The following is a 15,849-nucleotide window of genomic DNA, read 5'->3' as shown; positions in this document are numbered from 1 at the left end:
CACTGGGAATAAACATTGTATTTAGCGAGCCTATTTACAATGTCATTCTTACTTTAAAATTTCAAAAAATGTGATTTCATTTGCCACAGATCATGAAACTAAACTTCCTGAGATGAGCCCGCATATATATGACTTTACAAATATGTGACGTCGTAGTACGTGATGTCACAAGCTCGATGACGCTGATCACTCATTTGACTGCATTACGTCATGTAGTTCCCACTACGTTTTTATGTTAAAGCAGAATCGGTTGTCAAGAAATTTCAGCTTATGTTTCAAAAATAACCCCAAACTCGAGTGGAACTTCAGAATCCTTCGAGCAACACTTTGAACAGCAGATACAATTTAATTGTTTGTTCACCTGGATTCCTGTGCCGTTCTCTCGCTAACACTGACATTCGGACGGGGAGCTGATGTTGGTTCCCCGTCCAACATCTTCGAGAATCCAATGGATTTCTATCTTCGCTTTGTAATCTACTCCATCTATCATGACCAGGCATGACTTTTCTGAGATCCAAGCACTGGCAGTGCCGCCGTCTCTCGGCGCCGTGTTTGTTTACACTGTGAAAGTAGTCCCTAAAATTTGCATATGACCTCCCTAATTTGCATAGCATATCCGTAATCGGAAATGAACTTATGAGGCATATTTTATTGTAAAATTCGATTAAGTGCCATTTAGTCAACATATCTGTGACAAAAATGATATTTTAACTTTGATAGTGTTTCAGCGAAAGCCATTAGACGAACAGACCCGATTAACATTTACCAAAGGAGAGAATTCCATCCTATCGAGGTAAGCAATAAAATTCACTCCCAAGGAGATAAAGATAGCTCATGACATCACTTCCTGTAGATGACGCAGTTCACAAGAAGTGCGAAGTGTCAAATATGAAAGGTAAATATTATAGCAGGTATTTCATGGATGGGGGTCAGAGTTCAAATGTTAATACTTCTGCTGGACAAAAGGTACGGGGATTCGATACATCCTGCCGGTCTTAAACAGGTAAACAAGCCTCTGACGTTAGGCTGTCTATGTACATACACAATCACATCTGAGAAGCGTGCCCAGCGCGTAAAACAAACCGGAAGTACCGGTTTGAATACAATGAATGCCGCGATACAACGATGTACGAGTTTAAACGGGAATGAGTCCGATTAAATCTGCGAGTTGAAAGCAACAGACACCCAATCTGAGTGTTAGAAAATCAACTGTTCAGTTTTGGAGTGACAGTAAAATAGAAAATGAATGATTCCGGAAATAACGATAGTTTGTTATAGTCCCCATTAACGACAAGAATGGCGATTATGTGAGTGAGAGATTGAGCACGGTTTTACACCGTTTTTAGCAATATTCAAGCAACAACACGTCGGGGGACACCACAAATGGGCTTCACACACGGTGCCCATTTAGGGAATTGCACCGGGTCTTCAGTGTGACAAGGGAACACCTTAACCACTAGACTAACCAACCACTCTTTAAAATGGCCAGGTAAATGTACCAAATACGACTTTCCCAACATATATGTCTACACTAATTGTTTGATCGCCATTCTATCAGTTAGTGTGTCAATAATGCAGCGACGCCATAACAATTTCTTTTTCATTCTTCTTAAAGAGACATTTCTTCTGGTTTCGTCTCTAGATGATTAAGTGACAACTCATTATTTTTCTAGTTTCTCGAAGCTGCAATGATTCCCTTTGTACAATGTGGGCTGGTAGTTGTGGGGACTCAAACCAAACGTCTTACACAGACAGCAGGGAGCCACACAACCTGGTGTATTCGGTGAACTATTTCCTCGTACAACAAACTTGTGTTGCTGGGTAGCGACTTTTACCGCGTCTCAAGCGACCTAAGTGTGTATGTAAAACTGAAACAATTGGTAAAGAAAGCCCATTTGACTTATATTTCCTCAGGGACGCTCAGTGGTTGAGACGTTAATATGAATGAGCGTGGCATTCATCACTCACTGAAACGCTTTTCCATTTCCTGGAAACCATTACATAGAAAAAGCGTATTATACAGCTTTGAAACAAATGAATAAATGAATGCAGTTTAAGTGCAGTGCAGACGTTCGAAGTCTCTTTAGTCAATATTCCCGTTTTTCATCAGGAGCAATATTAAACATAGCTAAACATCAGGCTTGGTCAAACAGGCGTGAACACATCAGTCGAAAAGATTGCTTGAAGTTACTCGGTGTTCAAGAACGTGGAATGATATAATATGTGTTCAGTAGTAGAATACGTTATTACAGTCATGTCTTTAATGCTCAATTCCATGGGTCTTGATTGTTTATGCATTGAATGCAATGATTATCGTCTCTTTGATTTCGACGGGAAGGCCGTTACAGATTTCCAACTCGCTACGTTCCTTCATGTGGAGATGCCTGGGTTATGCACCCAAAGGTGTGTACAAGACCACAGGTGTAGGTCTTATCGGTACAACACCAAGACTGAGACGTGTTCTACCTACGGCCGTAGCTTCTTCCTGTCGAGGACGCTGAATGCCGTGACTGAAGAGCAAGGATCAAGATTATATGCGTTCTGTGGACGTAAGTATAGTAAAGAAAACTATACATAAACTATAAAATCTGTTACGATCATGTATTATTACAATATTCATAGACACCCGAGGCAGCTATATGCCAGCAACGTCATAAATGTTCATTTGGAAATCAGTATTTCTGCAGCCTGCTTCCGGGTTCTTCATGGCACTATCCTCGATAGTCTGGCGGAGTATACTTCACCAGAATACCTAGTATTGCTTTTACTGCACGAAACTGAAAGGTTATTTAAACAGCTTAGAGGCACGAATATCGACAGGAAAGTTACATGGGCAAAATGTAAACAATCGTGGAAATCGTCATTTTGGTGGTATGTTTAACCAAGTTGTCTGGGGCACACATGTATCGAAAGTTCGAATTCCGGGTCGCCTTGCTCATGTCAGCCTAATAAAACAACATTTTTTACAACACGTTTCCTTCTCAGAAAAATTCAACACCTTACTTAGTAATTGGTCTCAAACTAAACGATTGTTTTCTCAACACCATTCATACGTCGCTATGTATCTCTACGAGCAAGAGAAGGCGTGTGACAAATAAAATATAGAAATATATAAAAGATTTTTACAGTAATAGATTTGTTTGTTTAAAACATTTTTGAAAGTGAAAATTTAGATCACTTGATAATATACTTGGAATTAATTTATTATTAGGTTGAATTGCTATTTCAGATTTTTTTAACAATTGGTATTTTATTGTTCATTTAGACTTGACATCAAGGCATACCTTTCCAGTTGCAGGATAAATTGGGATACCCAAACATTTCATTGCAGGTAACAAAGTTCATAACGAGCTTTTTCTTTGATATTGTCTGCTGTGGGTTTTTTCTTCGGTTTTGTCCGCTGTGGTTTTTTACCACGTTTAAGCAAAACCCTCTGATTTTCCGTGTAATGCGTGAATTTACAAATAGTAAGTCATGCAGCCAAACCCTATTTCAGACTGGTCCAGTGGTGTTGAACTACATTTTCTGAATCATAATCTCGCGGAATGCAACGTATACTGGTTGGGAACATGTCCGTTTTTGAGTGGAAAAATACAACAACAAAATTTGGCTTATAGGCATTGTCTTTTATGTATACAGGCATGAGAATTTTCCTCGACCTCGCGGACTTCTGTGTTTTTGGTTTCATTTTGACCATTTCTGAGATCGATGTAAATTTGCACACAAAAAAAATAAGAGAGGGGGGGATGAGGTATTCTCTCCTCACAGAGGTTACTTGACATATCTTCGTACGAACCTCTGTTCTAATACGACCATATTTGCTGGTTCTCATAAATCCCATAGCGGCAAATAATCGCAACTCGAATTGTCTCCCTTATTTCTATCCAATCAGAACGCGTGACACAACGACTTACATCCAGCTTGACTAACCTAAGCAAGTTGGCGACTTGTGTAGATGTGACACACAAGTTTAATGTCTAGCTTGTCTGTTGTCAACGCGGACGACCGAGAGGCCATGGAATCGCCATTTCACGGATGTGCTCTGTCTAGCAGAGACATTTGCGCCTAGTGTTGGGGAAGAGGTTCTAGTTTTCCCGATGCATACGGAAATTACCGAGGCCTTACGAATGATTACTTTTGAAAGAACGTCGCTGACTGCACAACTAAATCAGATGGCAACCAATCACGAATCTTGCACACTCGCACCATGAAAGAGCCGTATTAGAACAGAGGTTTGTAGGAAGATATTATATGACAAGTAACCTCTGTGGGAACGTTGCGTTTTCATTATGCTCTTTATATATCTCTCTATCTTGAATTATTCACAAGACCCATCTTCAAACTGTGTATGACCAACTACCGAAACTATGTATTATCATCGGAGACTTTAATGGGCACAGCCAACACCAGAGGCAGGCTACTGGAGGAGTTTTTTTTCAGATAATGATTTATGTATTTGTAATGATGGTTCCAGCACATATTTACACCCTTGTACAGAAACCTATTCTTCTCTCGACAAGTCGGTCACCAATTCAGAACTGCTAAATGAATTTGAATGGTCAATCCACGATCCCCTCTGTGGAAGTGACCATTTCCCTACTATACTAATCCCTGTAACTCCATCTGACGTTCCTCCATCACCAAGATTCGAATGAAATACTGTGTGCTGCAAAACCTGAATTATTTATTGACGTTCCAGATGCTATTAAATGGGGTTTTTTTTGGTTTTGGTTTTATTTATTTTTTTTTTATTTTTATTTATTTATTTATTTTTTTTGATGAACTGAATTCCATAAATGATGAATGTATACCAAAGTCCTCTGCAGTTCCACATATCCGGAAACCATGATTCAGCTATGAATGCAAACAAGCTAGCAAGGCAGGTTTAAAAGCAGAACATTATTTCCGTCGCCATCCTATGGTGCATAATTTAAGTAAAATAAAAAATGTAAATGCTAAAGCGTTACGTACCTTTAAAAGTAAAGAAAATTAAAAGTAAAGTGTTCATCATCTCAAATATGGAGAATAAATACTTACTGATAAATCAGATATTGCTAATAAACTGGGTGAAACCCTCGCTAAACACTCTTCCTCTTCTACTTGTGTGCCTAAATTCCAACAACATCAAAAACAAGACGAAAAGAAAACTATTAATTTCAATTCTGAGAAAGGGGAAGACTGTAATGAACTATTTTCTATTCATGAGCTCCACACCGCTGTGGACCTGACCCATGATATTGCTACAGGGGCTGATAACATACATTATCAGTTCGTAAAGCACTTACCAGAATCCTGTCTAGAAACTCTTTGAAGTATTTTTGGTGTGATGGTGTGACGCTATGGTAGCACCAATACCTAACCTGGATGTGATCATACGGATCCGTGAAATTATCGACCAATTTCACTTACTACTAAGTCTTGTGTTTGCAAGAGCATGGAACGCATGATAAATAATCTACTTGTTTGGTAGAAACAACCTTACACCAGATATACACTGTGGTTTCCGTAAAAACAGAGTACTGTGGATCACTTAGTGCGTTTGGAATCATTTGTTATAAACGCACTAATTAATAAACAACATGCTGTGTCTATCTTTTTGGTCTTGAAAAGGGATATGATAAAACATGGAAATAAAGCATTTAAAGAGATTTACATGACTTCGGTTTGCGAGGACGTTTGCCTCAATTTATAGCCAAAACAGAAGTACTGTGGATCACTTAATGCATTTGGAATCATTTGTTGAAAACGCTCTAATTAATAAACAACATGCTAAGTCTGCGTTTTGGTCTTGAAAGGTCATAAGATACTCCTTGGAAATTGGCACCCGTGGCGAGCCACCTCCTCGTGGTGGGTGCTGGGTAACGCGAAGAGCTTGCCGACACCCCCGTTGTGGACCCGGGGGGATATTTGGTCCACCAACCCGTTTGCCGTGGGTTGCGGCCCTGTGTCGGCGGAGGAGGGGATCCTGGTGGTTGAGGGCAATAGGGACCTGCAATCGTGTTCCTGTTGCTCAATACACCACTTTGGCCCTGACTTCGCCTAGACGGGTGGTCGAATGGGCCCGGTTCGACCAATCGGCTGGTCATGCCTAGCCCTGTGCGGGGATTATTCATGTAATTGCACAAATTTGATTTTGTGTTTGTTTCAATTTCGGTCTTGGCTTTTCACTAACAAATCATTTTAGATTTGAAAACTGATGTTATGAACTTTGCCTAGAGTCTAATGCTTATACCCAGAAGGCGGTGGCTCATGGGCCAATCTGGTGGAATAATTCTTTAATTTTTCTGCTGGAGTATATCATCGGGGTATCCTTGGTGCTTCAAGCTGGAGATCCGCTTGTTTTTAGCATTGTCCTTGTGATACTCCGTGGTGGGTGGGGAGCTCGGATGATGAAAAATGACTTATTCACCATGGCTTACGAAACTCCCTCAAAAAAAACTAAACGTCCACTTGACAATGATGATGAACAGCGACCTTCACAATCTATTGATTACTGGCCACGGTTTCTAGTGATTGAAACTATTGATAAAACGCCATTGAAATTAAATCCTTTTGCGGTTTCTAAAGGCATTCAAGGCATTGCAGCAGACGTGAAAAACATTAGACGCTTGCGTTCTGGTGCTTTGTTAATTGAATGTAGCAAACGACAGCAAGCATCCAACCTCCTTTCCATTGAATCATTTGTTGGTACACCTGTGTCCGTTTCTGCACACCGAACTCTAAACACAAGTAAAGGTATTGTAAGAGATCGGGATCGATTGTTCTCTGACATGACTGAACTGGATATAGCCACCGAAATGAAAGACCAAGGCGTCATGTTTGTCAAACGATTTACCACCCGTAAAAACTCAGAAATCCATCAAACAAATACGTATCTCTTTTCGTTTTCTTCTCCAACTGCTCCTCAATCCATAAAGGCTGGCTACTGCAATATCAGGGTTGAAACATACATTCCCAACCCTCTCAGGTGTTTCAAATGTCAGAAGTTTGGCCACGGTGTGAACACCTGTACGTTGTCTGTCACGTGCGCTCACTGCAGTGAGAAGACGCATGTGACGGAAGATTGTGAGAGCAGTTTTAGAAAGTGTGCCAACTGCTTTGGAGCACACTCGTCGTCCTCCACGGAGTGCCCGATGTGGAAAAAGCAGATGGAGATTAACAAAATTAAATTTACTAGAAACATCAGTCTTGCAGAAGCTAAAAAACTTGTACAATCTCCAGAACTAACTGAAACGTATGCATCAGTAACTAGACCACTATCAGATTCAACCCTAAAACAATCCAAAGTCAAAAGTACATCAATAACCTGTCAAACAGACTTGACATGGGTGAAAACTAATACTCCGGAGAGGTTTTCACCGGAACAATCCACCCAAACATCAGTTTCAGCCCAAATCCTACCTGAGTCTTTGAGTAATTATGACACATCTACACCACAGGAGATAGCACCATCTCAGTCCAGTGCAAATGTCAAACAGGTTGTTAAAAGTAAACCCAAACCAAGGCCAGATCTTTCTAAAACACTTCAGAGTGGCAGAGTCTCCAAAGGATCAGAAAATCGTGTTCAACTTTATAATAAATATGGTTCGCTTGAGGACATGGAAGTGTCCGAACACACCCATCAAAGGGCACATAGCTTGTCGCCCACCAAAAAAGTGCGGGGCAGATCCCCAATCAATGCCCCTAAAAGATAGTCCATTCCAAAACTATAGTACAGTGGAATTGTAGAGGGTTAAGGACCAATTTCAAAGAGTTACAGCTACTAATCCAGGATTTTGCACCATCGGCCTTCTGTCTGCAGGAAACCTATTTGAAGCAGACAGATACTTTTGATTTACGTCAGTTCGTTTCATATAATTATTTGTCACCTTCGGGTGACAGGGCCACAGGAGGGTCTTCAATCCTTGTAAAGCAGGATGTTAAAAAGAAAAGTCCTGCAGCACTCACAACAAATCTCCAAGCTGTTGCAGTGAGACTAACTCTTCATGTTACCTTTACACTATGCTCTTCAGCACTCCAGCAGTCTGATCTACAAGGTCTCTATGACCAACTTCCTAAACCTTGCATCATAATGGGTGATCTCAATGGCCATAACCCAATTTGGGGTGGTACAAACACAAACACTAAAGGTAAACTACTGGAAGATTTTATAGCCAATAATGACTTGTGTATATACAATGATGATTCAAGCACTTATCTGCATCCTGCAACTGGCACCTACTCTTGTCTAGATTTGTCTCTCGCAGACTCTACTCTACTTAATGAATTTGATTGGTCAGTCCGCAATGACCTCTGTGGAAGTGACCATTTTCCAACTATATTATCAGAAAATACTCCATCTGACTCTCCATCATATACCAGATGGAATTTTGCCAAGGCAGACTGGTCGTTATTTCAAACTTTATGTGCATCTAAATTAAGACCCGAATGTTTCAGTCATATAACCGATCCTATTCAATTATTTTCTGATGTTTTAAATAAAATTGCTGATGAATGTATACCAAAGTCCTCTACAACTCCACATGTACGGAAACCATGGTTTAATACAGATTGTAGGCAAGCCAGGAAAGCGAGGAAAAAGGCAGAAAATTATTTCCGTCGTCACCCAACTGTCCATAATTTAAACACATTTTAGATACTCAATGCGAAGGCGCGTCGTACTTTCAAACAAAATAAACGGCAATCTTGGAGGAACTATGTCTCCAAAATTAACTCACGTACGCCAATGTCTAAGGTATGGAACATGGTTCAAAGAATTAAAGGCAAAGGTTCAAAAGTTGCTGTTCACCATCTTAAAGATGGTGACAATTTAATTACTGACACACCTAAAATTGCAAATAAACTTGGAGAAACACTTGCCAAAAATTCATCATCGACAAATTATGTTCCTGAGTTTCAGAGATACCAGAAACAACAGGAAAAGACAAAACTTAATTTCGCTTCAAATACTGGTGAAGACTACAATGAAGTGTTTTCTTTACATGAGCTACATATTGCACTTGAGCAAGCTCATGACACTGCAACTGGTGATGATAATATACATTATCAGCTACTGAAACACTTACCTGAACCATGTCTGATGGCACTTTTAGATATATTTGATCAAATATGGACGTCGGGGGAATTCCCCCCTTCATGGCGTAATGCCATTGTAGTCCCAATACCAAAACCTGGCAGGGATCATACAGATCCGTCGAATTACAGACCGATATCTCTAACCAGCTGTGTTTGTAAAACCATGGAACGTATGGTAAATAATAGATTAACTTGGTATCTTGAAACCAATAACCTGATCACAAATATTCAGTGTGGTTTCAGGAAAAATCGTAGTACCATTGATCATTTGGTACGTTTAGAATCCTTCGTTAAAAATGCTATAGTAAATAAACAACACGCTGTATCGATTTTCTTTGATCTCGAGAAAGCTTATGATATGACCTGGAAGCATGGCATTTTGAAGGATTTACATGATTTTGGGTTCAGAGGCCGTTTGCCTCTTTTTATATCAGAGTTTTTAAAAGACAGGCAATTTCAAGTACCAGTGGGGTCAACCCTGTCTGATCATTACAATCAGGATCAGGGTGTCCCTCAAGGCAGTATTTTGTCCGTCGCTTTATTTAGTATTAAAATCAACAGTTTATCCAAGGTTTTAAATGATTCAATTGATGGATCACTTTTTGTGGATGATTTTAACATTTCTAGTCGTGGTAAAAATGTGCGTACTATTGAACGGCAACTACAACTTTGTTTAAATAAAATAAATAAATGGTGCCTTGAAAACGGCTTTAAATTTTCTAAATCCAAAACTATTTGCATACATTTTTGTAGGAAATATAAGCCGCATAGGGACCCTGAACTATCTTTAAATGGTTCTCCCATCAAGGTTGTAAAGGAGGCCAAGTTCCTGGGTTTAATTTTCGATTCTCATTTAACCTTCTTGCCACACATTAAATCCCTTAAAGCTAAATGTCTGAAGGCACTCGATTTGTTAAAGGTTGTTTCAAATTCCAAGTGGGGAGGGGATCAAGTTACCCTCCTTCACTTATACAGATCATTGGTACGATCTAAACTTGTGCTCCATTGTATATGGTGGAGCCTGTAAAAGCAACCTTAAACTATTAGATTCTGTCCACCACCAAGGTCTAAGACTTTGTCTTGGATCTTTTAGAACCTCACCTGTTGCCAGTCTCTATGTTGAGGCTGATGAACCATCTCTTACACAACGCCGTCTAAAACTGTCTTTACAATACATTACTAAATTATATTCTAATAAATCTAACCCTGCCTATAAATGTGTGTTCAATACGCTTTATGGGAATTTGTACGACAAGAGGTCTTCTCTTGTTCCACCTCTAGGACACAGAATTAAACCCTTTCTTTCTTCGGCCGGCATTGAGCTGGAAAACATAGCTCCCTCCCGTCTTCTTGCTTCTCCTCCTTGGCAGTTGGTTAGGCCACAAGTTGACCTAACATTAACTTCATTTGAAAAAATCAGAAACTAATGAATTACAATACAAACAAGAATATAATCAATTAAAAACTAAATATAGCAATTATAAATCCTTATATACAGATGGTACCAAGAACGGTGGTGCAGTAGCTTGCGCCACTGTCATTGGATCCAGAACAATATCTTCTAGAATTCCAGATAACAGCTCTATTTTTACTGCAGAAGCTAACGCCATATTAACTGCTCTTAAATATATTCAAAGACATCTTAAACATAAATAGTACATAATCTATTCAGACTCTCTTTATTGCCTTCAGGCTATTAAAAACTTAGCATGTAAACATCCACTTTTAATAGAAATTATTGAACTTTATAACTGTCTTGCGACTGGCCAATACGACATCGTCTTCTGTTGGTTACCCAGCCACGTTGGAATCTCTGGTAATACATTGGCTGACCTTGCTGCTAAGGCAGCGCTAAACAAATCTGTGACACCACTTCATATTCCCTATACTGATTATAAAGCTACCATTAGATCTTACATCCGTGATCTGATGCAGAAGAAGTGGGAAACCCAGGTAGGTATCAATAAATTACATGCAATAAAACCATTTGTTGGTTACACCTACTTGGGTTGTCAATCCAGATTTGAAGAGGTCATTATACGACGATGTCGTATTTGCCACACTAGGTATACACATGAATATCTTTTGAAAGGTGAGGATCCTCCGTTCTGCATCCCTTGTGATGAAATCATCTCGGTCAAGCATATCTTGCTTGACTGTTGAATATTCCATCACAAGGGACAATTATTTTAAATCAAGAACTATGAAGGACCTTTTTAGTAACGTACGTTCTCATTTAATTATTGCATTTTTAAAAGAATTGAATTTATTGACTGACATGTAAATAAATAAGTATTTTATGATTGGAAGTTGAATTAGCAGCTAAGATTGTTAGTGGCTGTATCCTCGAAGGGGGTTGAAGTACCGTAAAATTATTGTCCTCCTGAGAGGGTACGTAAGTCCCAAAACGGTTTAAGTCAGATTTAATCTTCCACTTCTTTAATCGTAGAATATGTGTCATTTTAATTTGTGGCTAATCTTGCATACAGTCGCCAACAGCTGAGGGGATGGTGTAAATCCAGCCAGGGACCATGCAGGTAGCAGAGGTACTGTAAGTCCCCATGGTCCCTGGTATGGTGATCTACCCTCTGTTGTTGGCGATCTATAGCCTGTTTTTATGTTGTACTGTCCAAATAGTGATACTATCATTTTTTAAAGTTTCTACGCTAGTTTTAATACTAACTGTGATAGTCTATTGGTTTTACTGTCCTTCGTAGACAGGGTCTTCATAATATCGATATATATTCTTTTTTGTCATGTATGTTCTCGTCACGATATGGCTGCAATATTGCCTATGTGACGTCAAATATTAACTCACTCACTCACTCACTCCTTGGAAATTGGGTATTTAAAGAGATTTCCATTACTTCGGTTTGCGAGGCCGTTTGCCGCAATTTATAGCTAGCTTTTTAAATGATAATTTCAAGTGCGCGTGTGTTCTACCCTGTCTGATCATAACAAGGCTAATTAGTATGAAGATCAACAGTTTATCAAAAGTTTTAATCGATTCAATAAATGGATCGTTATTTGTGGCTGATTTTAGTATTTCCAGTAGTGGTAAAAATGTGCGTACTCTTGAATGACAGCTGCAGTTGTGTTTAAACAGAAGAATATAAGAATACAATCAGTTAAACAGTAATTATAATTCTTACAAAGCCTTATTTACAGATGGGTCCAAGGACGGTGGCGCAGTGGCTTGTATCATTACCGCTGGATCCAGGTCAATATCATCTAGAATACCAAATAACAGCTCTATTTGGCTGCAGAAGTGAACGCCAAAAAACGGCTGTTAGATATATTCCAACACATCCTATACGTAAACATATGTAATCTATTCAGATTCTTTTTCGTGCCTTCTCATATATAAATTGAGCTATAATCGATGAAACGTTAAATATTAACCCACTCACTCAGTTGGTCAACTATTACCATATAAGGGCACTTGTGAAAATGAGTATTAATACACTACTCATGGATGTAGAGCGAACTGGAGTTAAAATGGCGCACTTATTACTTATAAAACAGAATACAAATGAAAAAAACGAGGTGTCGGTTTCTCAAATACATAATCCTCGACCAGGGTTAACTGACTGCTATATTATTAACATGTCTGACCTCATACGTTACGATGCACCTTACCAACACAGTTTGGAGATACTTCCGGTTTGAAAACCTTCTTTTTATTATTCTAATTAAATATGAGATTTGCATAAGGCATCTAGGGCATTCAAAGATGCTTAGCTAAAATATCAAATGGGCCGACAGTTTGATATCTTGCGATAAAGTGCAGTTTCTTTGCACTACGTCACACTGTAATGACGTCACTACGCCATTCTCGTCTGCTCCCTCGTAATCAAACGTATCCTTAGTAACCAACGTCAGCTGTCATCGATTCGTAAAATCTCCTTCAGAAAACAAATCCGTCGATCCCCGTTTCGTGCAGTTGCGTCACTCGCCTGACATCACATTATGTTTAAAATTTTTATTCGAGCCATACAGCGATCAAAACAACTTACCTAAATGACCCTATCGGATGTCGTATCTTTCTGATGTCTTCATGACATGCTTGAATATTCCTTTCCAGGAGGTGCGTCGTTCGGGATGAAGTGCGTGACGTCATCAAATTGCCCCTTCGGAAACTCTGCATGCGTGGACGGTGTCTGTGGATGCGTGACGGGAACCAGTTATGACGTCACGACTGGTGACTGCTTGATTCGTGAGTATTTGGTATTAGCTGGGTCACTTAGGTGTTGTGCTGAAATAGAGCACTACGAGGTCGAAGGCACCATAAACTCTGAAACAACGTTGTGTCCCTGAGCAATTTCTCGGACGAACAGGCTGTGGAAAGAGTCTCTGTGCCACGTTACGATATGCCTATGGCTGTGTGGATGTGTCTAGGTCCTGGAAAAACAATTGTTAGGCGTCACTAGGAGTGTTTGTTTTTCACCTCGCCTGATCCATTTGATCCATTTGTCTGTTAAGACCAACAGTGAGGGCCAATTATTATCTGCTTTGAGATTCAAGGTATTGACCTCGCTGATGCTGTCACTGACAAAATCATTATACACCTTCAACACCACTTTTTTGAAAGCAAAAGATCGTCTGCAACTTCGTGTCCCTAAGCAACTCATTGGAGGAGCGGGTCTGTTTGCCATGTCAAGATATGCCGATGGCACTGTTATGTGTTTAATCCTGAGCAAACATTTGGTTGGCAGTCTTTGGGAGTGGTCGGTGTTCCTGCGCCTGGTCACTTCACATACTCATTCACTTCGACAGCTTAGTGACAGTCAGTATCTGGAATTCCTGCTTTGAGACTACATGCATATGTATCATTAATCTTCGTCAATGCTGTCAATGACAGGTCGCGCAATGTAATTCTTAAAGGTCAACACCAAGGAATAACTGATCTTCATTCCACAGGGCTTTAAAAAGGGAACATGTGATGAAGGAAACGTGACTGAAGTAAGTGATGACACCAGGTGTTCGCAAAAAGGGTACTTCTTCGAACATCGTGAATCAATCAACTTCTTGAGATATATTTTCTCTGAAAGCCTTTTGTCCACATTGGTGGTATCTGAAATCTACCCACTCAAATATGTTTGTCTACAAGTGTACATGTGTTGCACTTTAACACCAGTGAATTGAATCCACTGTTCTCAAATTCCAGAACAGCAATAGAGCTTTAGTCGCTGAAGATCTCAACTTAAACCACACAAATATGGCCATTGGAACGTGTACATGTGTCGAAGTAAGTAAAATTTAATTTGCGAGCAAGTCAAATTATCCTGCTATGATTTACCAATCCTGTTGCTATAAGGCTGAGATAACACTGGTGTCAGGATCAATTTGAGCTCACCCGCGCACTGACACGCTTACACTTGAAAGTCCTTGATTAGTTTAGTTTATAAATAATACAAGGCGGGAATATAACTGTCGTCATGCAATCACGAACTTGATTAAATATTACTACATGCGATTTTGAATGTCTGTGGTAGACGCCACTGGTGGGGTAGGATACGATCACTTTTTCGCGAACACCTGGTCTCATCTCTATATCATAGTGATTCATTAACGCAAGCTCCTTCATCTTATCGCATGGTGATGGTCCATGATCACTGGAATGTTTTCAGACTCGCTTTGTTTAAGAACAACATCGTACACATGTAATACTTCTGAAACCAAAATATGATTATGAAATAGTCACGATTTTTCAACTGAGTGTGCCTTTCAGAAGAGATTTCTTAGGCTAAATAAAAATAATGACATGTTTCTAGGGCATTGGCGCGTAACGTGTATTTGTGCGCGTAACAATTGTTCATGGCCATTTTTAAAAATAGTTTTGACTTTGCCGCGTCCCGATCATCCATTTGTCCACTATAAGAGTGAGTGTCTGTAAGAACGAGTGTGGCTGAATCTACAACTCATTAACACGTCTAAACTTTCCAAACTGTATTTCTGAGAGAAAAGAGTACATATGTGTTCCTCCCTCGCAGCCTTAAAATGCATCTGGAAACGGTTTTGTCGCCTCTGTTAATGTTTGTATGGTTGTTTTTTAGGTTGCGCCACTTACGGCAGTGAAATCAGTACTTACCCCGAATCAGGAATAACTGATTGCAACACCAACACCCTGACAACGTCAACAATGCAGGCGTGCATTGCCGCATGCAAGGCAGAGACTGGTTTTGTCTGTATCACTGCGGAGTTTTATCACAACGGTGGAACATGTTACCTCTGTGATACACCCGCTCTGGAGCTTCCCGTCGGACATGTTTTGTTTGGTACCGATCCTGGTTGGTCCCTGGCAGTACGACACTGTGCAGACTAACGGTACCGAGCATACTGTGTTAATAAATCAGAATGGACAGCAAGATACTTTACAGCGACTCATGGAGACGAGACTATTCCCGTGGATGTAGATAATAAATAATAGTATTGGTTTCCATGTCATGGGGCAAGGGTTTTGTGACTTGATATTACAAGGGTCACGTTGTAACAATTAGTAACAACGTAACTACTATTATTTCAGTCAATACAAAAGCAATTATCAGGGACTGGTTAAGAACGGTCTGTAGCGCTTGCTGTTTTGTTGCAGTTCTTATGACTGGGGTAACATAACACCATACAAAATAAACTAAGGAGAACTGTACAGGCGTGCATTTTATGCACCCGTTTCCATTGCCCTCCAATATTACATGTGTTTTCCATAATATTTGCTTTCAAACCAATGCATCATAGGCATTAACAACATGGTCGCCAACTGTTGACCACATGCTG

General features: G+C 39.8%; 1 protein-coding gene across 1 annotated transcript; it reads left to right on the top strand.

Moving 5' to 3' along the window:
* The first annotated feature begins 2,275 nt into the window (after nucleotides 1–2,275).
* LOC137260853 (uncharacterized) lies at nucleotides 2,276–15,400 on the top strand. The gene is made up of 3 exons (XM_067798409.1): nucleotides 2,276–2,549; nucleotides 13,163–13,291; nucleotides 15,132–15,400. The coding sequence occupies exons 1-3, from the start codon at nucleotides 2,276–2,278 to the stop codon at nucleotides 15,398–15,400; spliced, it is 672 nt and encodes a 223-aa protein (XP_067654510.1).
* The last annotated feature ends 449 nt before the right edge of the window (nucleotides 15,401–15,849 follow it).

This window comes from Haliotis asinina, chromosome 14, assembly GCF_037392515.1.
Source record: "Haliotis asinina isolate JCU_RB_2024 chromosome 14, JCU_Hal_asi_v2, whole genome shotgun sequence".
Taxonomy (NCBI): Eukaryota; Metazoa; Mollusca; class Gastropoda; order Lepetellida; family Haliotidae; genus Haliotis; species Haliotis asinina.
Note: the sequence above shows the minus strand (reverse complement) of the source record. Positions and strands in the feature narration are given on the sequence as shown.

Excerpts from the sequence above, each read along its gene's own strand:
- LOC137260853 (XM_067798409.1), top strand. The coding sequence starts at position 2,276 with ATGGGTCTTGATTGTTTATGCATTGAATGCAATGATTATCGTCTCTTT. Across the intron at positions 2,550-13,162 it reads ATTATATGCGTTCTGTGGAC|GTGCGTCGTTCGGGATGAAG; the intron begins GTAAGTATAGTA and ends CCTTTCCAGGAG. Across the intron at positions 13,292-15,131 it reads GACTGGTGACTGCTTGATTC|GTTGCGCCACTTACGGCAGT; the intron begins GTGAGTATTTGG and ends GTTGTTTTTTAG.